The following is a 23,946-nucleotide window of genomic DNA, read 5'->3' as shown; positions in this document are numbered from 1 at the left end:
TTTTTTTCAAAAACCTTTTATTAATAAACACCTAGGACACTGAAGAGTTACCATGGGCCTTATTTTACATGGAAGTACTGCTTCAATTGCTTTATCTTTTCTCTCCCAACCATCTAACTGTCAGCCCAAATCCAACTGTTGTCTCTCTCTTCCCTTCTTCCTCCCTACCTAATTTTGGGGTATAGTGGCATGTTTACAATCCATATATGCAATACCTATTTTATACCAATGAGCACCACTCCATGCACAAGAGTTACTATACTAACACAGCTTCGTTGCAGCCTAGGTGCTTCGCCAGAGTTCCCTTGGGCCACGGAAAGAGGCTCCTGAGCACTGTTGCTGTATGATTTTCAAGTCAGATGCAGGATCACCGCTTCTCCAATAAATAAATAAATTCTGTCTTCTAAGACGTTCCAGTGTAGCTTTAGATTCTGAAGATAAATAGAAGTCTTTCAACATGACGATTGGCCCTTCACTGAAACAGCAAGATTGACAAGACTACAAATCTAAATCATTTAGAAAAGTAATACTTGAAGCAGAGGAGGAAATAACCTTTGGTGAGGTGTGACATCTGGAGGGAAGCACAGAAGAGACAAAGGCAAGCATCACTGTGTGTACACACCTACAGACTGTGTGTAAGGACACATGCACATTCATCTGGAAAAGTGAGGATTTTTCTGTATGACAATGAGTAGTTAGCCTCTGGTTCCTCCCCTGCTCTTACTGGAGGGGCCCTTCCTCACAATGTGCCATTATCCATTTGCTTTTAATGAAACAGTCATGTAAAAGAGAGAAGAAAACACTTGTGTGAGTTTGGAGGTGATCACATCTAAACTGTGTTAAACCTCCTTATTGCAACAGAAAAGGACTTAAGAGAGTCTCACTGAGTTGTCAAGCCTCACATGAAATAAATAAAAGGAGCATGCTGTCAGGGCAAGTTGTTTTACAAACTCAAGTGTTTTGATTTAAATACTAAGGCCTCTGCATTCATCAAAGGATTAAATCCTTAAAGACAGGGGTTAGTGAAAGGATCAAGATCATTTGCCTTCCGGTTTCCAAACCCTGACATGGCAAGAACACAGACTCCTTTCTATCTCCCTTGGAAGCTCTAAGTTAACCAGTGCCAAACAGCCAGCATAACTCCAAGTAAGGGCCTGAAATAATGTTTAGTCAACAGTATTTCCTCTCTTTCCATAGCTCCCAGCTTCAAACGTTTTCTCTAAAATAGCAGTGGGTTAAGATACTGCACTACCAAGTGGCATCCCAACACATTTACAGCAGTCTGTCTGGGTCTTGATTGAAACTAAAGTCACACACCAGAGACAGGTGATCAGAAGGGTAGTTGAATGACGGGAGCCTGTTGGGCCCAATCTGCTCTTCAGTCAGCAAGCCCAGGGCTGAGTTCACATTCAAGGCATGCTGGGAATACCAGATATAATCCAGTGTGTGCCGGCACTCTCCCGAGGGCCGGATCTTCCAGGTGGTATACGGGGGCTCCGACTGCCCATCGGGGCTCAGCAGCTTGTAGGCGCTGTTTAAGTTGAGGCTGGAGTTGGAAAATTCTCTGTAGACCTCCTCAGTTGGCTCTGCGTTGAAGTCTCCGCAGATGATCAGAGGGATCTTTGCCCCTTGGGTAATATTCTTCAGGTTCTGGAGAAGGTCACAGCCTTGCGCAGAGCGAAACCTCTCCCAGCCAGTGCGGGCTTTCAGGTGAGTGACTGCAATGCAGAACAGCCTACCGGTTTCGTTGCACTTGAGCGTCTGAGCTATGGCCACTTGGTTGGTCTTGAGCTTCATGGCGGTCAGGCGGATGTTAGCGCTGTTGATGAGCTCAAAGCGGTCTTTGAGGAAAAACATGGCGCAGCCGTCGGGCCCGTTGTTCTGCTCCACGTCTAGGCACGGGGACCACGGCTTAGGGAAGAAAGTACACTGGTAGCCCAGTCGACTGAGGAGGGGCTCGAAGGTGTCAAAATAGTGGTCGACTTCTTGCAGGCACAAGATGTCAGGTTTGTAGGCAAGGATCTCCTCCAGGATGAGGCACTTCCTCTCCTCCCATTTCAGAGCTTCCATGGGGCACTGAACAAAGTTGTCTTTACCTTCTCCAAGAGCTGAAATTAGCAGGGAAAGAGAGAGAAAAAAGAAGTTACCACTAGCTAAAAGCGGTGGTCTTCCTCTAGGCTCTGCAGAGGCCAGAGGCAGAGCTCTGCTCTCAGGAGCCAGCTGCCACAGGAGCCAGCTGCCACAGCTGCCAGGGGCTGCTTGCAGCCCTGCAAGAGAGCAGGCAGTTGGTCACAGTGCAACAGGCTCTGATGGGAAGTGATGTGAGGCTTCTGCAACACTTGGCTTTCTTTGTAAAAACATGTGTCCTTCACTTTTACACGCAAGTGACAGGTTTTTCAGGAGTGGCTGCTGTCTTTAAGGGTGTGAGGCTTGCCAAGAACTTCTCATAACACCAAAGCCTCTCAAAAGAAAATTAAGTTCCTTTTACCAATAGATATTAAAGACTCCTTCCCCCTCCTCCCAAAACTCACTAGCCTAAGCAAAAATACAGTGACTTAACTGCAGAATGTTAAGGCAATCCCTACAAGGAGGATTTCTCACCCTAAAAGATTTCAAGATTAAGCAGATAAGTTAATCTACAGCTTTGATTTTATGGTTCTAAGGAAAAAAACAGTTAAAATTGTTTTGAAGAATCAAGAATTCTTGTAACAGATCAGAATCCCTAAATCGTTCACTGGTAAATTAATTGCAAAGGTGTAGAGAAGCTTTACAAATAATAAATGTGATGGGTCACAGATTTTGGAATATACTATGTTCAGTTAAGACAGGCATTCAGAGCTACCTTTGGTGTTAAGGAGTTAAGAGATCTTTCTCCCTTTCCTGTAGAACAGAAGGCAAACACCGCTATTGCAAGCGCTGAAAATCTGTCCCTCAGCCCTCGCTCAGGTAATTCACCCCTCTCCCTCTGCCCTGCCAGTCCCAGGCATTCCTACCAATGTAGACACATCTGCATTTAAAGGTTTTCATTGCTGCATTTGATCTTGAGGTCATGCCTTGAGCTTAAGATGCAGCACCCACCTTGGGCAAGGATGTTCCACTGCATGACCCGAATGGGGCGGTGGTCACTGGCAGCACTTTTCTTCAGGTCCACAAAGTCTCTCTGGAAGCGGGGTGGCCGCTTCCGCAGAACAACCTGACATTCCTCCAGCAAATCTTTGGGGTCTATAGGATCCAGCTGCGCCGAGTGCGGCTGCTCCAGGCAGTCCTGGTGCTGGGGTACAGCACTGCTGCTCAGTGTCTTGGTGAGCGCGCTGTAGAGACGACTGGTGCTGTTTCCCATGGAACACACTGGAAAGGGGAAAAAATGGTGTTAGAGATGTCCACTGTGACCCTTCTCACCACTTGGGTGCCTTACAGATAACCTTGTTACAGTGCCAGCAAGTTGTGGCTTGTGCAGGAGGCTGTTCCTGAGCCTGAGTTGAAATAAGAAGGATGCAGAGGTAGGATCAGTTTTGCCCACAAGTCTCACTGCATTTTGCTTATTATCAGGGACTGCCAAATGGGTGCAGGTGTCTTCTAAGCAAAGAAAGGACTCTTTCAGTCAGAATAGCAGGGCTAAAATTAACTTCTGCACATGTTGTAGGAAACAAAATCAACAGTACTTTCTCCCTCTTCAGAGAGAAGGCCCAGCAGGTAGACAAATAACTGCCTCCTGCTTATTTGTCTAACAGAGACAGCACACTGCATGGCCCAGTACCTTGTGTCTGGGATGCCTCCCGGCTGTGGGCCTTCTGCCTGCAGAGCATTCCCTCGGGTTAATATTTCATACAAATCTCTGGCCACAGTGTCATCTGCCCCAAATGCAGCAACGTTTTCATGAGTGCAGAGCGGCCAGATGCTGCTTTTGGCTTAGGCCTCAGGATGTGGAGTGGAAAAAGGGGTTATCTGTACCTTTCAGTTACTTCAAAATGGACAAGGTTTGTCATCTCACAGCAGATTTGGAGTGCCACCCAAAGCATTTGCATGTTTGGCCTTTGCTAGCCTGAACTACAGCATTGCCAATGGTAAGAGCTGGTGACAGAGCAATGGTGGTGACAGAGCTCATAAAGGAGAAGGCAGGAAGATGGAAGCCCTAACAGTTCAATGGCTATTTGGGGTAAAAGAGAAAAGAAATATCCCACAGCGGAGGCTTCTCATGTCCTTATCTTCAGGGAAATGGCTACTCTTAAAGATAGTAAAAAAAAAAATAATGTATGTTTTGGGCACGTAAGCCAGTGGAATAGTGCCTCTGAACCGTTCTAAGGAAGTGGTAAATGGGGAACTTTGATTGTCTCTTCCCACCTTCACCCTTTTAGTTAAAGCACCAGAAGTTCCTCAGACTGTGAGCTTGGATTCACAAGCATTATCTTTTAAGAGAAACTGTCTCTGAAGTGTTTCAGTTTCTGCAGTCTTTCTCAGCTTACAGTTCTTGTCAAGAAGCCAGGTACTGCTGAAGTAGAAGAAATGTCATTTATCAGTGGAGGGAGCAGGCCCAACCATGAAATCTCTAAGCAGGACGCTGACACAGCTGTGAGGGGATGGGGAGCAGGAATAAGACCATGCTCTGTACCTATTACAGAAGAGTCCAGCCTACACACTACAGAGCTGCCAGGCAGCCATGCAGAAACCCTATGTCCCACACTAGGCATGAGGGCAGGGGGAAGCCCATGTCAAGGCAGTTACTTCTGCACAGCCCCGCCTCCTGCAGGGCTTGATCTCCCAAGGAATAACGGAGAGTTGTTCTGCTTCAAGAAGCCATTAGCAAGCAAGAGCCTCGGCTGTTCACTGCTTAGTCTGAATCAGAGGGAGCACATTGAAAAGGACAAGCTAGGTGCAGTGCATCTGGAGTTGAAAAACTCTGAGCAGCTTGCATCTGTTACACTAGGATGACATCTAAGTTCATCCGACAAGCTGCAAACAAAGCCAGAGTACTGTCTAAATCTCCTCAGTCCTGGGGTTTCCAGCTCTTTATGGGGAGTCAGGCATAACCTAACCTGCATGGGCCAGTTGCACCACAGATCTGACAGTCTCAGAAAGGAAAAGGAGCTGCCGTCTTCTTTTGAGAGCCTAGGGAAAGGTGGATGAAAGAGGGCCTGGGCTGTACAGCAAACGCTTTCAGGCCCATTGTGCAGGTGGCTTGGGAGTCCTTGGCTGAAGGGGGACAGGAAACTGACAGCTTAAGATGACTGATGGACCACATGGAATGAATTGTTCTGCAGAACAGAGGCCAGACTGACCACTTGGACACCGAAACTCCAAATACAAGATCCATTTGTTACTTCACAATGTGCAACACATTCATAGCAGTGAGGCAAGTACAAGGTTCTGAGGTCCTTACTGTCCGAGTTAAATGACCTGTGACTTACTGGGATAGTGTCTGCTGCCAGCACTGCAACACCATGGTGCTGGCTTGTGCAGAGGGACAGACTCCTGAGCTTGCACTTCAGCAGTGGGTGGTGAACATGGAAGCAATTCTCTTGGTGTGGTGTTGCAATAGTGAACATGAACTCAGCCCTTGCTATTCGAGGTGCTTAAAATAACTAGTAAAAGCCTTCCTCTCAGCAAGGGTGGTGCCTCAGCACACTGAGGGCATAGGGATAACTTAAACCATTCATTAAGCTTCAGAAGAATGGGTTGCAAAGTTCAAGGTTTATGTCATTCAGCAGCAGCACAGAAAAGATGAACTTCAAGGATCTTGGGCATTAAGCAATCACACACCTTAAGGACTTTGCTTCAGCAAAGGTGAAGGCTGCAGCATGCAGGCAAGCCAAGGGGACTGCAGCGGAGCGTCAGAGCCATGGCCCTTACCTTCTAGGTAAGGTAAACAGCATTTTCGTTTCCCTTCCTTTCACTTCCTATGTCCAAACACTGTTTTTGGCCAAGAAGCCCTGTCTTGTTTACTGCAGGGATCTGACTGCCAGACCAAGGGCTCCACCACACCTGTGGCCTGGTCTACAGTTGCATCAACCTCCATAGCTGAGGAGGCCAGCAGCTTATGGAGATGCCCTCCCTACAATCCCAGCTCCAGGAGAAGCTTGCCACCCCCATGTGATACATCCCACACTACATGTAGGGCCTTGTTCAGGCTAGGAATGGGATTGCAGCCCTGGGCCACCCACATTCAAAGCGGCAGTTGCTGTTGCTTGGAGTTTCCGAGTCCTGGTTTCAGCACTCAGACCAGCTTTATGCACAGGGGAGTCAGGACTCACATGCAGGGATTCAGAGAGCTTGTCACAACAAGGGAGATGCTGTCTAGTCAACAGGCAACACCATAAAAGAGAGAACTGCCTGAGTAATACAGAGTCAGTGCTTGGCACAAGCTTTGGAAACCTTTCTTTTTTTTGATGAGTGCTCCAATCAAGAGCTTGACTGTGCCAGCTCACAGGCTCCTCTTCCTGGTAGCTCCGTGAAGCTTCAATCCTGCCCTTTGACATCCTGGCCTGGCTTCACCAGGGAAGAGTAGAAGTACCCTGCCCCAGCCTGGCTTGTAAACCCCTCCTGTAACCACCAATGGGGAACAAACCCACTTCATCTCAACCCCAGCTGAGGACAACAGGGAAAAGTGCATGCCAGGTCAACAATACCACCTCAGATATTACACAGGATGTTGGACACAACAGCTCTCCCATCAGCAGCAGCCTGGAGCAAAGGTGGCCTCTGCGCCAACTTTCACCAGAGGCCTTCCCTCCAGGTGTGCATGTTTAGCCACAGCACAAGCTGCTTGTTGACACACAGAGCTTACAGCCAAGTGCAAACCGCAGAGGCTGTGGGATACGTCACTGTTCCGCTCTGAGCCTTGTGGTGGGTCAGCAGGCAGAGGGGAGGGAGGGTGGTGTCTACCAAAGTAGTGTCTTCACATGGCCTCCAGGCACAGAGTACACCCAGGGCCTTGAACGTTTTCCATTTTGGGAATGAAGAACAGGGTGTAATCATTGATACCTAAAGGAACAGGCAGGTGGGAACCTGACAGCATCACTGCCTCGCCTGCCTGAGTAACCCAGACTTTTCCCACACACAGTCTGTAGTAGAGAAAGCCAGCATGAGTCAAGCACATCCTACACAAAGAGCAGCAGTGGAGGAGCGGAGAAGGACTCTGGTCGCTGGCCGCATGCACCCGTCAGCGGGATGAGGACACGGGCCCATTCGGGCAGCGGGAGTTACCCCAGAAGCACATGGGTCTGCCCCCAGCCTGTTGCCTGCGGCCGGCGCCGGGTCTCGGCGCTCGCCGAAGCACCTCTGCAGCACGGGCGGCGCGCCCGGCAGCGCCCGCCCTTTAGTAACCGGTGTCGCCCGCTCACGCTTAGCGAGCCGGAACGCTGAACGTTAAACATTAAAGGGTACGGCACGGCAGAGAGAGGCGGCGGGCTAAGGAACGGGTACGCGCGGTGCCGCGCGCCGAGACCCCTGAGGATTCCAATGGGACTGCAGTCCCTGCGGCCCGACTCGGCCAGAGTTGGCGCTCCCCCCGCACCCGCTGCTCGCGGCCGCTGCCCGCCCGCTCTCCCGGCGCCGGTACCCACCTATGCGGGGCGGTGTCCCCAGGCTGGGCGGGCCGCCCGCCGCTGCTGCTGCCGCCGGCGGGGCGGCGGGGCCGAAGGGCGGCGGAGGCGCGCGCAACGGCAGGCGGGAGGCCGAGGCGGCGGCGGGCGCGCAGCAGAGGGCGGGCAGCGCCGAGCACAGGCAGCGCGCGGGGCTCTGGTACATGCTCCCGGCGGGGCGGCAAGAGCGGAGCGGGACCGGGCAGCACGAGACAAGCTACGGCTCCCGCGCCTGCCCCGCGGCGGCGCTTATAGAGGCGGCGGCGGAGCCCCGCGCGGTCGGTACATCCGGCACGTACCACCCGCACCGGCGGACGGGGGGGGACCCACGTGCACGCAGAGAGGGCGCCGCCGCCCGCTCCGACCCCGCCGGTGGGGCGGCGTCTCCCGGGCGGCACCGCGTCTCTTGCTGCCGCCGGCGGGTTGCACTGCGCCGAGACGGCCGCGGCAGCGCATCTCGCCTCTCCCCCCTCCTCCGCCGTGGAATGGTTTCAGCCAGCGGAGGTTTTCCGCTGGTGATGTCAGGACAGCGCGTTCTGTTCCCACGAACGTCACTCCGCGGGGGTTGGCGGCCCCGTGACCCCTTTCTCCCGGCGCCGCCAGGGCCGCTCGGGCTGGCTCGCCCATGGCTGTCAGCCGTGACGCTGGGGGCGGAGGTCGCCCCCCGCGCGGGGCCTGCAGCGCCGGGCTGTTGTGCGCTGCCGGGTGCCGAGCGCGTGGGCGCTGGGCCGCCGCGCTGCCCGCCGAGGCGCGCCTTCCCCCGCCGCCCCGCTGCCCGCCAGGCACGCCTTGCCTTCCCCCGCCGCCGCGCTGCCCGCCAGGCACGCCTTGCCTTCCCCCGCCGCCGCGCTGCCCGCCAGGCACGCCTTGCCTTCCCCCGCCGCCAGGCAGCTCCCTTGCGCCGAGGCCGACAGCGGCCGCGCTGCCTTACGCAGCCCTAAGCGAGGCTGCGCCGAGCTCACCGCGGGAACGTGACTTGTGAAACGTTGCCTGTGAGAGATGCTGCTGGGGGAGCTGGGCCCGGCAGGCAGCGTGGTGTTACACGCGGGTCTGCTTCACCTCCGCCGCCCCTGCTCACCCCTCAGCCGTCCCCTCCCCAGGGACCTCTGCTCCCTGCCTCTCCTTTGTCAATACTCCGAGCAGGATGATTTTTTTTCCTCAGCTGGACGGCTGCTCCGCTCAGGTGTCACAGCCAGCTTTGGGACACGAGGCAAGAGAGAAGGATCGTTTCCATTTGGGAGACATGGGCCAGACTGCACTGCTGAACACAAAATTTGGAGAGGATCTTGACTTTGCTCGTTTTCATTGTGCGATCAGGATGAATGCCTTTATGGGTGAAGTATAACCTCTTTCTAAGCTGCCAGGGAAGATTTTACAGCCCCTCAGAGCTCCTAGAGAGCTGTGGCAGCTGTTGTTGGGCAGGAGTGCAAGCATACCTTGCGGTAGACAGGAGTTTGTGCATCTTTGGGGACTAAACTGGCTTTTGAGGCTGGAATCCATGCTAGGTGACATCAGAGAGGTGTGGGTTTGGAGTGGGTTGGTGCACTGATCTGATGTGATAAGAGTTCTGACTTTCTAGGACCGTGTAGGTGCTTATCTTTCTGAAGTGTAACGGCCTACCCTTTTTTACCGAGTGCGGGAAGGGAATCGCATCTTGCCTTGGCTCTGGGAGAGATGTAGAGCTGTAGATGGCTGCCCTTATTCTAGTCATTTCCTGGAAGATGTTTGTCAAGGGCTTCTTGGTCTTTCTTTTTTGTCTCCTATAAATATGAAACCACCTCCAGATCACATCAATCTCTTTTTCTTACTGCTCTCTCCCTGAGCCTGTTGCAACCCAGCAGTGAGGTGCTCTGCTTTCCTGCTGCATCCTGCACTTAGCACCCAGCTCTCAGCCCACCACAAATTTATCCCTGTCTCTTCTGCAGCCATGTCATGCCATGTTACTCTCCATTCCAGTGGCAGACCTTTGTATTTGCCATGTCCTTACCTATGGTATCATTTCAAGCTGGCTTACATCTCCCTAGTGCAAAGGTCCCCGTAGCGACTCTTTCTTCTGATTTTAAGGCAGGTGCATTGGTTGTTTTCTGCTAGCTGGAACCACTCTTTTTGCCTGGATATTGGAATGTACTTGCTAGGGAGCACAGGGAACGGAGGAAAAGCGAGGATAGCCACCAGGAGCAGGCAGCTTTTCTGAGGGGGACAGTCTTACCAGGAGGCGGAGCCGCAGAAACCGAGGGGTGTTTAAATGTTCCCCAGGGAGCTCGAGCAACCGGGACGGGCAAACAGGGCCTGGCACCTCACTTTGTGTGGCAGTTCAAGCAGGAGACACAGGCAGGGAAGGATCCCACAACCCACATAGCTGCAAGTTGGAGAAGTGCTCCTGCTTCCAGCTAGCGAGATGGTAGGCACTCACCTGAGGGCTAAAGCCGAGGCTCAGATGGAGAATACCTTGGTGAAGATTGACGCGTGAACCCAGAGGCAGTCAGCAAAGATGCTTCAATGCAGGTGGATTGCAGAGGGTGTTTAGGATGTTGAGGCACATCTGCTGCTGAGGTATGTATGTGTCATAGCTGCCGTCAAGCTCAAGAACTGCAGTGTCAGCTGAAAGAGCTGCAGGAAACCATTAGTAGACTCTGTAGTATTAGAGGATTGGAGGTGGAGATTGACAGATGATTCCACAGCCAGGTGCATGCCTCCAGTGAAACTGATATGCCTTGGGTCCTAGTAAGAAAAAAAAACAGGGCTCCCCTTCATAATCCTAATTCCAGAGTGCCAATTACAAATAAGTATGAGGCATTGACAATTGCGGGGGACATAAATGAGCAAGGCCCAGAAGGGGGAAACTTGGCAAACAATTCACCACTGGCTGCTCCACCAGCAACAGGCAGTGGGCACTGTAAAAGAAGTGATGGATGCTTGTTGTGGGTGACTCATTGCTAAGAAGCACTGAGATCTGATAAGGAGGCAGGAGAGGTGTGCTACCTGCCAGGAGCAAAGATCTGTGATGTGGCTGAGAGAGTGCCATGGCTCCTAAGGGTGTAGGCTACTAACCCATACTCCTCTTCCATGTGGGGATAAATGATGTAATGAGGCACGATATTTCCAGAACCAAGAAGGATTTTAAAACCCTGGGGGCACAAGTGAAAGGTAGGAGGGTACAGGTTATTTTCTCTTCCATCCTGTCCACCACAGGTAAATGAGAAGTCACTGTTCTGGTTTAGCAAGGAGCAGCTTTTGCTTGGTAACAGGGGGAGCAGGTTGCAGTGAAGACCCGGTAAAGAGTTTGTGGACTCTCCCCCAGCTCCTGGGTTCAGACCCACCTCCGACCTGGCTGGGCCAATCTGGCGCCTCTGCGATCACTATTTAGGGGACGGGAATTTGAAGTGCTGGCAGGAGGTGTAAGAGTGATACAAGACAAAGGCGATCACGTGGACACTTCAGCCAGAGAAGGAGGAAGAAAGGAGAAGCAATAGACCAGAGACTCCTCTGCAAGCCATAGTGAGAAAATAAGTTGTACCCCTGCAACCTATGGAGATCCATGGCAGGACTGAGAGTTACCAGCAGCTCCGTGCGAGTGAGCCCGGACAGGCGAGGGACTGTGTGGGGAGACGGCCATGGCCCAGGCCGTGCTGGAGAGCCTGCACGTCGCAGAGCAGCCCCACACGAGAGGCAGAGAGGAGCTGCAGCCTTTGGGATAAATGTGCGTCGGAGCAGCCCGTGCAGGGCTGCCGTGTATGTGAGGTACCCCATGGAGGTGCAGGGAGGACGGGTGCAGAGCCCACCTGTCCTGAGGAGAGACAAACGGCAGAAGCCATCAGGAATAGACTGACTGAAACCCCCAGTCCCTGACCACCCCTCACCCCTTTGCGCCGTTCAGTAGGGGAGGAGGTAAAAACACCAGGATCAGGGCTCTGAGCCCTGGAAGAGGGGAGAGGTGGGGAGAAGGTGGTCTTAAAGGGCTGGTCGGACTCTTCATCGTTGTATTACTCTGTGTTGTTTGATTTTGGTTATGTTTTGGGATTTTAAGGTTATGCTTTAGTTGATGTTGCATTAAATTATTTTTCTGTTTTCTTCCCCAAGCCGAGTAGCCTGGTCTGTTTTGTCCTGGACCTTAAGCAGCAATTAAGCTCTCCCTGCCCTTAGGCAATCCTCAGCCTCTTTGGTACTTGAGGCTAATCCTGATCTTTTGTTCCCTGATGGGCCTAAACCAGTCACGAGTGCAAAAATTACACGTTTACTCCTGACTAAGAGGTTGGTGCTGGCAGGAAGGTTTTGTTTTTACGACAATGGAACCTTCTTTGGACACTGTAATTTGATAGGGCAGGATGGAATACACCCCTCTCACAAGGGCACTGGAATATTTAGGAATAGGCTGGCCAACCTCATTATGAAGGCTTTAAACTGAAGGACTTTGTGGGTGAGGGAGAAATGACAAAGAATAAGCTATCCTGTCTAGCAGGGAAACAGGGCAGGGCAGGGAATGCAATGATGAGTGCTCTTCAGCCACACACCATTATGAGATGCGGAAGGCTGACCATTCTGAGGAAGTATCAAATCAGGGAGGATCCTCTTGCATCCATTCAGGGAATGGATATGCCTCTACACCAACGCACACAGCCTGGGGAATAAGCAGGAGGAACTGGAGATGTGGGTGTGGATGCGGGGCTACGACCTCATTGCGGTCACAGAGATGTGGTGGGACAGCTGCCATGACTGGAGCACAGCCATGGAGGGTTATGTATTGTTCAGGAAAGACAGACTGACAAGGCGTGGAGGTGGAGCTGCTCTCTATGTGAGGGAGCAATTGAAGTGCATTGAGCTCTGTGAGTGAGGATGAGGGGTGGGTTGAGTGCTTATGGGTGAGAATTAAGGGGCAGGGTAAGGAAGGTGATGCTGTTGTAGGAGTTTGCTACAGGCCACCTGATAGGAATTGTAAGTGGATGAAGCCTTCTACAGACAGCTGAGAACTGTCTCACAATCAACAATCCCTGGTCCTCATGGGGGACTTCAACCACCCTGATATTTGCTGGCAAAGCCACTCAGCCAAGCACACACAGTCCAGGAGGTTCCTACAGAACATTGATGACAACTTCCTGTCACAGGTGATTGAGGAGCCAACAAGGAGGGGTGTGCTGTTGGACCTTGTGTTAATAAATAAGAAGGGTCTGGTTGGGGATGTGAAGGTTGGAGGCAACCTTGGTTGCAGTGACCATGAGATGACAGAGTTCAAGATCCTGTGTGGAAGGGGCAGAACACAAAGCAGGACCGTGACCCTGGATTTCAGGCGAGCTGACTTTGGCCTCTTCAAAGATCTACTTGGAGGGATCTCATGGGATAAGATCCTAGATGGTAGAAGTGCCCAAGAGAGCTGGTCAGTTTACAAGTACCACTTCCTCAAGCCCAGGATCAGTGTGTCCCCACATGTACGAAAGCAGGAAAAGGAGGCAGGAGGCCTCTATGAATGAGCAAGGATTTGCTGGGACAACTCAGGTAGAAAGCAGCCATCTATGAAACAGGGGCTGGCTTCTTGGTAAGAGCATAGGAATTTTGCCAGAGCTTGCAGAGGTGCAACCAGGAAGGCCAAAGCCCTTTTAAAATTAAAACTGGCCAGGGAAGTTAAGGACAGTAACAAGGCATTTTTCAAGTACATAGCAGCAGAAGGACAATGAGAGGGAATGTGGGCCTGCTACTAAACACAGAGGGTGCCCTGGTGACTGAGGATGCAGAGAAGGCCAAAGTTCTGAATGCCTTCTTTGCTTCAGTCTTTACAGCCAAGGCTGGCCCTTGGGAAGCCCAGTACAGCAAGGATAATAGGATGGCCAGGACAGCAGAGGACTTGCCCTGGGTGCAAGAGGAAGAGGTTAAAGACTTGTTGGCTAAGCTTAAGGCTCATGAGACAATGGGTCTTAGAGTCATAGAATCATAGAATGGTAGGGGTTGGAAGGGTCCTTTAGAGATCATCTAGTCCAACCCCCCCTGCAGAAGCAGGGTCACCTAGATCAGGTCACATAAGAACATGTCCAGGTGGGTCTTGAAGACCTCCAAGAAAGGAGACTCCACAACCCCTCTGGGGAGCCTGTGCCAGGGCCAATGACATCCTGGGATGCATCAAGAAGAGTGTGGTCAGCAGGTCAAGGGAGGTTCTTCTCCCCTCTACTCTGCCCTGGTGAGGCCTCATCTGGAGTCCTGTGTCCAGTTCTGGGCTCCTCAGCTCAAGAGGGACAGGGAAGTGCTGGAGAGAGTCCAGCACAGGGCCACCAAGATGATCAGAGGACTGGAACATCTTTCATATGAGGAAAGGCTGCAGGAACCGGGGCTGTTTAGTCTACAGAAGACGAGGCTGAGGGGGGATCTCATTAATATTTATAAGTATATAAATGGTGGTTGTCAAGAGGCATCACTTTTTCCTGCTGTATCTAGTGACATGACAAGGGGTAATGGGATGAAGCTGGAACACAAAAAGATCCATTTCAACATAAGAAAAAAACTATTTTACCATTCAGGTGATGGAGCCCTGGCACAGGTTGCCCAGGGAGATTGCAGTCTCCTTCTTGGGAGATCTTCAAAACCCACATGGACACATTCCTGTGTGAACTGATCTAGGTGGACCTGCTTTGGCAGGAGGGGGGTGTGGACTAGGTGATCTGTAAAGGTCCCTTCCAACCCTACCATTCTATGATTCTATGAAGATAACTAAGGATAAGAAAGATAATGAAACAATATTTTAAGGTAGGTAGTTAGTACACCTCTAACTTCAGTTTTGTTTTCTGTAAGTGAGGCAGTCAGGCTGCCTTCCCTTGACAGATGTGCCAGTGCTGGGAGAGCAGTGCAGAGGCAGCTGGAGAGCCATAGAGAGAAGGGAGTGGAGCTTGGCTTTCTGTGCTTGCAGACAGACTGACCACTCCTTGCAGATCTCTCTGCTCTGATTCATGTCCTCTCTGCTTTAAATCTGCATGGTAGAGACAGAGGCTTGAATACCATGCAGAACTGTTAGCCTTTGTTCCTTGCTAACTGGACTTGGTGCCTGACTGAGCTCTGTCTGCTCTCAAGTCTCCCTTTATCAGGAGGGCAAACTCCTGACTAAGTTCATTTCCATGTTTGTTGAGTGTGATGATCTGTAAGCAGCTGTTTTTCCGCTTTCTAGAAGACCAGACACTTCTGGAAGGAAAGAGTGGTTGGTGATCCAAGTAATCCATGAGCCAGCATTATGGCCCTGCCATTTCTAGTGGGATTTGTTAAAGAAAATCCAAAACAGCAGTGGCCTTAAGGATGGGTAACCCATGTTTTATTGCATTATCTGTCACACCACCACTGACAGATTACAGTCTTGGTGACAGGGAAGCTGCTGGCAGAGTTTGTGGTCCTGTTCAGGAGACAAGGCAGCTGAGCTCTGTGTCTTGAACTCCTGTCAGGTGGTTGCTGACATTCAAGTGCCTCTTAGCCTGATGGCTCTTTGTTCTGTATTTCCTTCCCCACAGGAAAACCCTTTGCCCCCTCAGCTGCTGTTGCTCCCCACCCTCTGCTCCAGCAGGTTTCATGGAGCTGCTCACTGCCCAGAATGCTCAGTGCTCGTTAAGTGACTAATGACTGGGACATGGGACACGTCTATTATTCACTTTATTACTCTGATGATTCAAGTAGCTGGGTATAAGCCAAACCACCTCCTTGTGTGATCTGCCAAGAGGAGGAGGAAAAGGGATGTTTCCTGCTCCCTGCCATACTGAATGCGCTTTTCTCTGCTGTTTTGGGTGTTAGCTTTCCTAAGCTGTGTGTGACCAAGCCAGCGTGACAATAATGAAGGTGTTTTTGAAAGAAACAAAAGTTACTGGTATTGCACGAAGCTGGTTTGTCCCCATGACTTGGGAAAAATGGTGATTTATCTCCAAAATATGAATCAGTGTTTGCTTGGCGTCTCTCGGGGTGATTCAAAAGTCCTAATAGCCTGACACGGAAAAGACACAAAAGGTGCAGTTAATTTTAAGTATATGCGACTCAGGGAAAAGAGAGAAGTTTCTTTGGGAAGTGATCTCAGCTACCCCCTGCACATCTGGCTCGTGTTTCTGTTAGCTGGGAACAGTGAGCACAGGGAGAGAAAAGGTCCAGGCCAAAGTCTACGTGGACTGTGAGAAATGCTCTTTTCTTAACTTTTTGACCTGTTCTTAGCATCAAGATGCTTCAAACATCCTGGTTAGGGGACAGACTGTTAATCCTTCTCCAGTGCTGTGGAAATCCCAGGCCCAGCGGAACTATGCTACTTATTAAATAATACACGTATGATTAGTGTTTTTCCAGCACGTAGTAAACCCAGTGATTTACACAAACTCCACTTCCTTAGGATTAATAATAAGCTGAGGATAATGATCTTTCCACCTCCTTGGTCAGGCAGCTCCTCCCAACCCATCATCCCTACGTCAGGAAAGTGCTTGTGCGGTGTTTGGTACTGCTGCCCTAACACTGCCAGAATTTTCAGGGTGAAAAACTACGATCCGACGGGCAGCTATTATCCTGGGGAGTGGGACAGACAGTAATCACTGAAATGCCACAGTGGATTCACAGAAAAAAACCACCATGTCAGTTTGCCTCTGTGAAACACAGATGGCTGTGAGCGTGGTGGTTTCTAACTTTGTGGTGCACACACATCTCAGCACCTTCCAGTTTCTCCCACGAGTGAAGCCATCATGTGGGGTGGTGGCTTCTGGCTTCCGTGCACCCCTGGGGTGCCCCTTTGCCCTGCCATGTCCCCTCCTCACCATCAGCCTGCTGTGGGGCATCCTCCCTCCCCAAGCAGTGGCGCTGGAAGTGCTGGCCTGCTCTCCCCTCACCTTGGTTTTGGGCACCTGGGAAGAGGCTAGGAGCCAGGACTCGGTGGCAGAAGTGGGCTCTTGGGAGGTTTGAGGGAGGCTGCTGCAAAACAGGTTCAGCTGAGGTGGCAGCAGGGCAGAAGATGGATGTTTAAGACAGGCAGTGTTGCCATAGATAGCTGGGGTGGCTTTCTAAAGCACTCAGCTCTGATTTCTCAAGCATTTCAGTGACTAAACTGTCTCAGAAAGTGGAGCTTTGCCACTTTAACCTCAATATCCATCTTGCTGAGAAATGAGTAGCAGCATGTCTGGTCACCAGAGGTAAAGTGTACCACGCAGCGGAGGAGGAGAGAGGGAATGATAGTGACACTTCTGACACCTTGTTAAATAAACATGCGTGTCACTTCATCTCAGATACAAGTGAGAATACACTGCAGTGCGGATGATTAAATAGAATGCTTCATATTTAGAAGTAGATATCTGCCTAAGAGGCATCTGCTTGTTCAATCAAAATTGGCAAGACTTCTTCATGCAGCAGCCAGCTTTTGGCTTGACTTGCTCTCTGGGTCAACTTTCTGCCTCTGAGTAATTTTTGGAATAATTATTTATGCCCCGAAGACCTGCTACCTCGCTTCTTTGGGCAAAGCCATTTTCATTTTCTTTTGTAACGCTAGTGATGTCAAAAGGAATTGCTGTGTGAATGGCTCTTCTTAGAGCCACTGCAAGCCTGTGTGCTGCCATGCTTGCCTGCACCTGGGGAATTTCCATTCAACCCTTAATCTGTCTTCTGAGAGTCAGAAATGGGCACATTGTCCATTTAGGATGTTGATGTGTTTTAGGGTAGCTTCTAAGCAACTATCAGATGGTGACAGAGTTTTCAGAGGGTTCTAGAAGGCTGTCATCGTTTAACCCCAGCCAGCAATAAGCACCAGGCAGCTGCTCTCTCAAACTTCCCCCCTCCTGCCAGCAGGGTGGAGAGGAAAATCAGGGAAAAAAAACCCCAACTGATGGGTTGAGATAAGAACAGATTGCTAACTAAAATGAAATAAAAAATAATAACAAAACAAATAATTTAAAAAGTTGTTATTATTATAACTGTACTGAAAAAGAATATAACAAAAGAGAGAGAGAAATAACATCCAGGGAAAAAAAAAAGAGGAAAAAACACAAGTGGTGCCCAATGCAATTGCTCATCACCTGCTGCTTGATGTTTCAGCAGCAATCTGCCCTTCCCACCAAATCCCCCCAGTTTCTATACTGAGCATGATATTCTGTGGTATAGAATAACCCTTTGAGTAGTTCAGGTCAGCTGTCCTAGCCATTCTCAGCTTCTTGTTCACCCACAGCCTCCTTGCTGGCAGGGCAGGGTGAGAAGCAGAAAAGGCCTTGATGCTGTGCAACTGTTGCTCAGCAATAATTAAAACACTGTGGTGTTATCAACACTGTTCTCAGCACAAACCCAAAACACAGCCCTGTAGCAGCTATTAGGGAGAAAATTAACTCTATCCCAGCCAAAACCAGGACCAAAGGTCAATCTCTGCAAGGCCTGGCAGGGCTGCCATGTCCTCCCAGACCTGCTGGCAGCTACTGGAGCCCTTAATGATGCAGGACAGGTTCACCTACCTCTACTGAGAGAAGAATCATAGAATCATAGAATGGTAGGGGTTGGAAGGGACCTTTAGAGATCATCTAGTCCAACACCCCTGCAAAAGCAGGTTCAGCTAGATCAGGTCTCATAGGAACATGTCCGGGCGGGTCTTGAAGACCTCCAAGGAAGGAGACTCCACAACTCCTCTGGGAAGGTGAATGGGAGGCAGATAGATTGAGCACCACGAAAAGCCTGGGCTTTGCACAGCACTGATTGATGCTTTTGCAGAGCTCAAATCATGGGAGGTGCATCCCGTCATGGAGGCATTTAGAAGTAGGAGGATGGGGGCTGGAGCTGTTTGTTAGCACCATTCATTGTAGCTGATGCTGGAGCCCTCCCTGCTGCCCATTCAGGGGTAGTCTGCAAACTCTGCTCTGGGCCACATGCTCCAAGGAGCAGAAGATTCACCGTCCTTCCCAGTGATTGCTTTGGGGTGAAGGCAACTTAGGCCAAGATAGAATCTTTTTCACAGAATCACAGGATGGTAAGGGTTGGAAGGGACCCTCTTGATGTGAGCATCATTTTTCCTTCTTTCCAGTTAAGGTGCAAACAGATGTCTTTTGGGAAGAGCAGGATCTCAGGTTGGTTTCGTGTCTTCCATTATGTTGAAGAAAATGCAGTTTTTGGGGGAACACTGTGTAAAGAATTTTCTTTCTCTCCTCATGTTTCCTGTCTCAGGGGAGTCTGTCTGGAATCCACTCTTTTTCCCCTCTTTTGTCAGGTTGTGTAATGATGTATTTGATTCCTGCACCAAAGAAACAACCTCCAAGCAAGAGCTGAAATTCCAGCTTGCTGAGACAAGAAGCCTGAGCTGGTAGGAGAAGGGAAAAGCAAGAAGAGCCATGCCAGAGAGCTTTAACTCTGGAATTCTTTTGTTATGGAACCTCAGCTTGACGTGTCTAAGGAGTGGTGAAAGAACTTCATCTCCTGCTGTCCTTACGTACTGGGCAGCTGTGGTCTCGGCTGGAGAATATCTGCTTGGCTTTAAAGGTGAACATCTCTGCCAGCTGATTTGGCCTTCAACAGATTCTGTTGCTGATTAGCAGGCCTGAGACTGACTGAGAGGTGAATGTAATGGGGAACTTGACTGTCTTGGCCTTTGAGATCCTCCCACGTCCTGTTTGAGCAGGCTCAACCTTTTTTTTTCCAGTTGTAGGCTCACAATACTTACACTTTACCACAGTTTTTCTCTCCGAGGATCTGCGCTTCAGAAGCTGCTGTGCAAATCACACACATGATATTTGTGTACTAACCTGGGCTCCTCTTGAAAAACAAAGTGGTGGGTACTGATGGAGAACTGTTGTCTTTGACGTGGGGATGCTGAGGATCCTTGACTAGGTGCTGCGCTTCATGGGTAAAGTGGTGCTAATGTTCACCTTAGGAAAAACACCTAACTTCTCTTTTTCATGCTTTATTATTCTGGTTTTACCTAGATGCCAAGGTACCCTAAATAAACTTGCCAGTCGTTGCTTTCCATAGAGTAAATTTGTAATAAAAGAGGGGCTGGGGCAGCAGAGGCAGCAGCCAAGCCGCACTGGACTTTGCCCCGCTGGGGTGTGCTCGGCGGCAGCGTGGTGGTTGGGCTGCGCTGGAGGCAGGGCTGCAGGCAGCTCCTACCTGTGGGCTGGCACCCAGCCCTGGCTGCCCTCCAGCTCTGCCCCACGTCACCAGTCCCAAAGGTTGTGCAAGAGCCTCTGAACCAGGGTGACCCTCCAATGGTTTTCGTAACCTGTCTGGTGGAGACCTGGGGTGCTTTGCCCCCTGCCCCAGTGGGCACCCTGGGTCTCCCTAGCATGGAGGCTTTGCTCATCTCTGGTCAACCTTGGCAGGAGTGAGGGAGCCTGAAATTCCGTCTGGGAAGCTCTTGGTGCTACTGGACATGACGAATAAGAGGCTCCCTTTCGGGCATCCAATGGGATTTTGGGTTTTGTGCTCTTTCTGCAGCCCCCCAGGCAGTGTTGCGTGTAGCTGAACAGACCCTGGCCCAGCTGCCCTGGGGCTGCTTTTGCCTTGGCAAACCCCAAGGTTTTGCTACTGGCCAGCCATGAATACATGGGTTGGTTGCTGTCAGCTTCCCAAGTAGCTGGCTGGGCCGTCTCCTCTCACTGGTGCTGTGCCAGAGGGGTCGCTCTGCGAGGCAATGTGAACAAGTCATGGAAAATGCCCCCTGAGCTGTGCACAGAATAAATTTTGCACCCTGCAAAAATGTTCTATGGATTTGATAGCAAATTCCTCTGTGAATTGCCTACTTGTGATGCATCAAACACAGATTTAATAATGAATGGATGTTGTCTTTCCAGGGCAGCTTTGCAAGATGTAGAAAGGCAGCCTTCCCTCTGCGGGTACATACTGGAGTTTGGGTGAAACTGCTGGTGTTTTCCTCAGAGAGAAGCTGGGCTTTGTGAATTAATTATACTCTAGTTTCTTTCGTTGAAATAAATTGTAATTTTACCTGTGTATTCCAGGGATATTAGGGGATGCAGGCTCTCAGTGACAGACTTTTAGTAGCTCTAAGTCCAGAAGAAAATTTAGAGAGAAAAGCATGGTTGAACACCAGTCCCTGCAGTGTGAAAGCATCACTCAGCCTGGCACAGCTGACCTCAGGAGAAGTACTGAGTCCCTCCATTGCCATACATAAATCTGCTCTGGGGCCTTCAAGGAAGCTGGAGAGGGACTTTTTGCAAGGACATGTAGCGACAGGACAAGGGGTATTGGCTTCAAACTGAAAGAGGGTAGATTTAGAGTTGATATTAGGAAGAATTTCTTCACTGTGAGGCACTGGAACAGGTTGCCCAGAAGAGGCTGTGGCTGCCCCATCCCTAGAACTGTTCAAGGCCAGGTTGGATGGGGCTTGGAGCAGCTTGGTCTAGCAGATGGTGCCCCTGTCCGAGGCAGGGGGGAAAAGAACAAGATGATCTTTAAAGTCTCTTCTAACCAAAAACATTCTGTGACTTTTCTTCAGCCTGTTTGTTTTGATGCTTTACTACCCTGGGGTTTGGTGTGTCACTGGACAGTGTGTGACTTCTGGAGCTGGCTGAAACTGGGGAGGTGCTCTGAGGTGGCACGTAGTCTGAAACAATGCTTGGTGGAAGTGTTGGTGAGTTGCCCAAGGCCCTGCTGAGCTCCTGTGGAGAGTGTGTATTTATGTGACATTTCAGCCTCACCTTAATGTAAGTAGTGCTGCCCTTGGTGGCTGAAAAGGTGATGGCAAGCGAAGAGTTATGCAATAGATCCAAGTATATGGTGTTTAAAAAAAGCATAGATGGGAATTTTGAGGTGATTTTAGGACTGATATGTGTTGGACAGATGAAGGGCAGTTTTGAACAGCTTGTCTTTCGCCCCATGAGAGACCACCCCATGAAAACCCTTTCCCCTCAAGAAGATAGGACCTTGTTCAAGGACAAATCCATTTCCCCTCCATTGAGCCAGGTCCAGTTCAGCAGCAAATTTCCCCTGAGGTGAACAACAAGCCCTGAGCACTGAAGGTCATGGTGGAGGGTGACTTGGAGGCAGCCCAGTGACTTGGTCCTGCAGCTGAGCAGCCCAGAGCAAGCCTGGCCCAGACCAAGAAATGCACTTGTGAGTGCAGCAAAGCCAGGGTGGTTGATCATTAGTGACTCCAGCGAGGCTTGAACCTATGTCCTGGAGGGAAAAGGACAGCTGTTTTGCCATCTGTGACCAAACTAAGCATCTCTTCTGCAATGCCATTCAAGATCCAAAGTCTAGTGAAGTAAAGGTTTGATTTTAATTCCAACTTGGGGATTTTTAGAGCACTGTCAAAGGGCAGCATCCTAGCTTGTGGTCAGGATTTAGGACTTCTGGCAATGCTTATTCTTTGTACAGTATGAGACAGAGGAAAATCAAACTTGTCACCACCAACTGAAACCTCCCAAGGCTACTAGTGGTTGGCACAACTGACTTCACGTTGTCCCCAGACCAAAAATTGCAATACTGACTTTTCTGGTAAATGTAGGAAATTCCCATTTGATTGTGCTCATGAAACTGCATGGTTGTACTGCTCTAAGCTGCAATGACCTCTCTTCTCTTGAAGGAAACCTTACCCACCTATGCTATCATCTTCAGGATCACTCTCAGCCATTTAAATTAAGGCTGGTTCTGTTTATAGCTTATGATGAGCAGGATAAATGAAATGCTACTGCGTCTTCAGATGAGGCAAAGGGCAGGGCTGGGCCTGCTTGTGAAAACTCAGGCAGGCTCTGCACATATTTCCTTGCCTGGAAAACAGTGGGATTTGACTGAGAAATAAACACAGCTTGAGGCTGTTTTAAAGAGAAAAACCACAAGCCCGTGTGTCTCATGGCTTCAGGTCATGGGATGAGTTTTGTATGAGGTTTTTGTAGCTTTCAAGATGTGAGCAAGAGCCTTGTGTTGCTTTAATTGCCTGGTGTTGGGGTGCAAGCTGGCTTGGGGAGTGTGGCTGGGCTGATTCCACAGCTGCATGCGTAGGTGTATGGCAGAGCAGAGGCTTTTCCAAAACACCTTGGTTGATAAAGGACTGTGCCTTTTCCAGCAAACCATGACCAGTGAGGTGGATGGTGAATTCCAGCTTATTTTTAATTAAAAAAAGAAATCTATATATTTATAATAATCAAATAGGAGATGATGACTTTAGGTGATGGCATTTTTTGTTTGCCACCTCATTCAGTGTGTGCAGCATGCCTTTGCGCTGATGACGTGGCAATGCCCTGCCAAGGCTGCTTGCAGGGGAGGTGGCATTGCCTGAGCTGGGGGTGTGCTGGGACCCCGGGGCTATTTGTTATTCAAATAATGTTTGCTGCAGTTTCTACGTTATGTGTTTTCCAGCTACTATCCAGCTGCCAGGTTTAGACAAGTGCAATGCTGCCCCAAGGTCAGCTCCCCTTGAATGGGGCTGCCTCCATCCAGTGCAGACACGCTGGGCTCACTCTGGAAAGCAGATGGGCTTCTCCTTGAGTTGGAGGGAGAGGTGCCAGCAGCAGCTGCCGGCGCCTCTGACCCCCAGCGCGGCTCACCGGGCTGTTTGCACGGCCGTCGGAGATAGGGGGGTACACTTTATTGTTTCTCCTCATGATCGCTGTAGTACCTTCTGATTTGCGTTACACTGCCACAAGAGCAGCCATGCCTGCCCTCAGAAATGCTCCCGTTCCCGTCCCTTAGCCTGGTTCTTTCCCCTTTGACTTGTCTCTCTCTCTTTTTAGAGTTTATCTCCTTGCAGCAAACCTCCTTCCTGGCATCTTTCTTTCATGGTTGCAAACTTACCGCCTTTCACTGCCCCAACTGCTAAGAGGTTCTAGGATGTGTAAGAGCACCTCCTTGTGTTGGTGACAAACCGGGTGTCTGCTGCAGCTTAATTTGCCAGCTATTTTTGGTGCCCACCACCTTGGCTGTGGTGTGAAGGGCTCCCAGGCAGGCAGTGGGCATGCTGTGCTCACCCCAGCCCTCCCTCTGGCTTTGGTAGCCTGCTCTCTCCTCTCCTGGACCTTTACAGCTGTGTGAGGGGAATCTTTGGGATAGATGGGATCTGTTTCTTGTTTCCATCACTAAGTGGGGGGGGCTTAGGGGGGAAATCCCCACGGAGGAGGCAGGGCAGAGCCCCTCTCAGTGTTTGGGCTGATTGCCATGCTAAGTGCATGAACACCCCCTCTGAGTCCCTCTGAGCACCGTTTCCAGTTACCCAACGCACAGCTGAGCTGCTCTGCTTACTCCCAACTGTACATGCCTCTGCTGTCGGAGAGATACTTCTGCCAACGCAAGAAAAGACATGGTGCTCCTGAGGAGCTGTTTGCAGGCCAGGCTTGGAGGCGGGTGCTGGGGGTGGCTCGTGGAGCTGTGTAGTGGAGAGGGACGTGGGGCTTTTTTTTGATAGCAGCAATGAGAAACATTCAGGTTCTCATTGCTCCACAACAGCCCATCAAGTTAT

At 50.5% G+C, this 23,946-nt stretch overlaps 1 protein-coding gene across 1 annotated transcript; it reads right to left on the bottom strand.

The window, feature by feature from the left end:
- Nucleotides 1-7,890, bottom strand: NOCT (nocturnin). Its single transcript, XM_061991924.1, has 3 exons — nt 7,560-7,890; nt 3,079-3,348; nt 1-2,108 (listed from the first exon to the last, which is right to left on the bottom strand). Exons 1-3 carry the CDS (start codon nt 7,741-7,743, stop codon nt 1,273-1,275), a joined length of 1,290 nt encoding a protein of 429 aa, XP_061847908.1. The 5' UTR covers nt 7,744-7,890; the 3' UTR covers nt 1-1,272.
- Between the last annotated feature and the right edge of the window lie 16,056 nt (nt 7,891-23,946).

The sequence above is a fragment of the Colius striatus genome, chromosome 3 (assembly GCF_028858725.1).
Source record: "Colius striatus isolate bColStr4 chromosome 3, bColStr4.1.hap1, whole genome shotgun sequence".
Lineage (NCBI taxonomy): Eukaryota > Metazoa > Chordata > Aves > Coliiformes > Coliidae > Colius > Colius striatus.
This window is presented reverse-complemented; position numbering and strand designations above follow the sequence as displayed.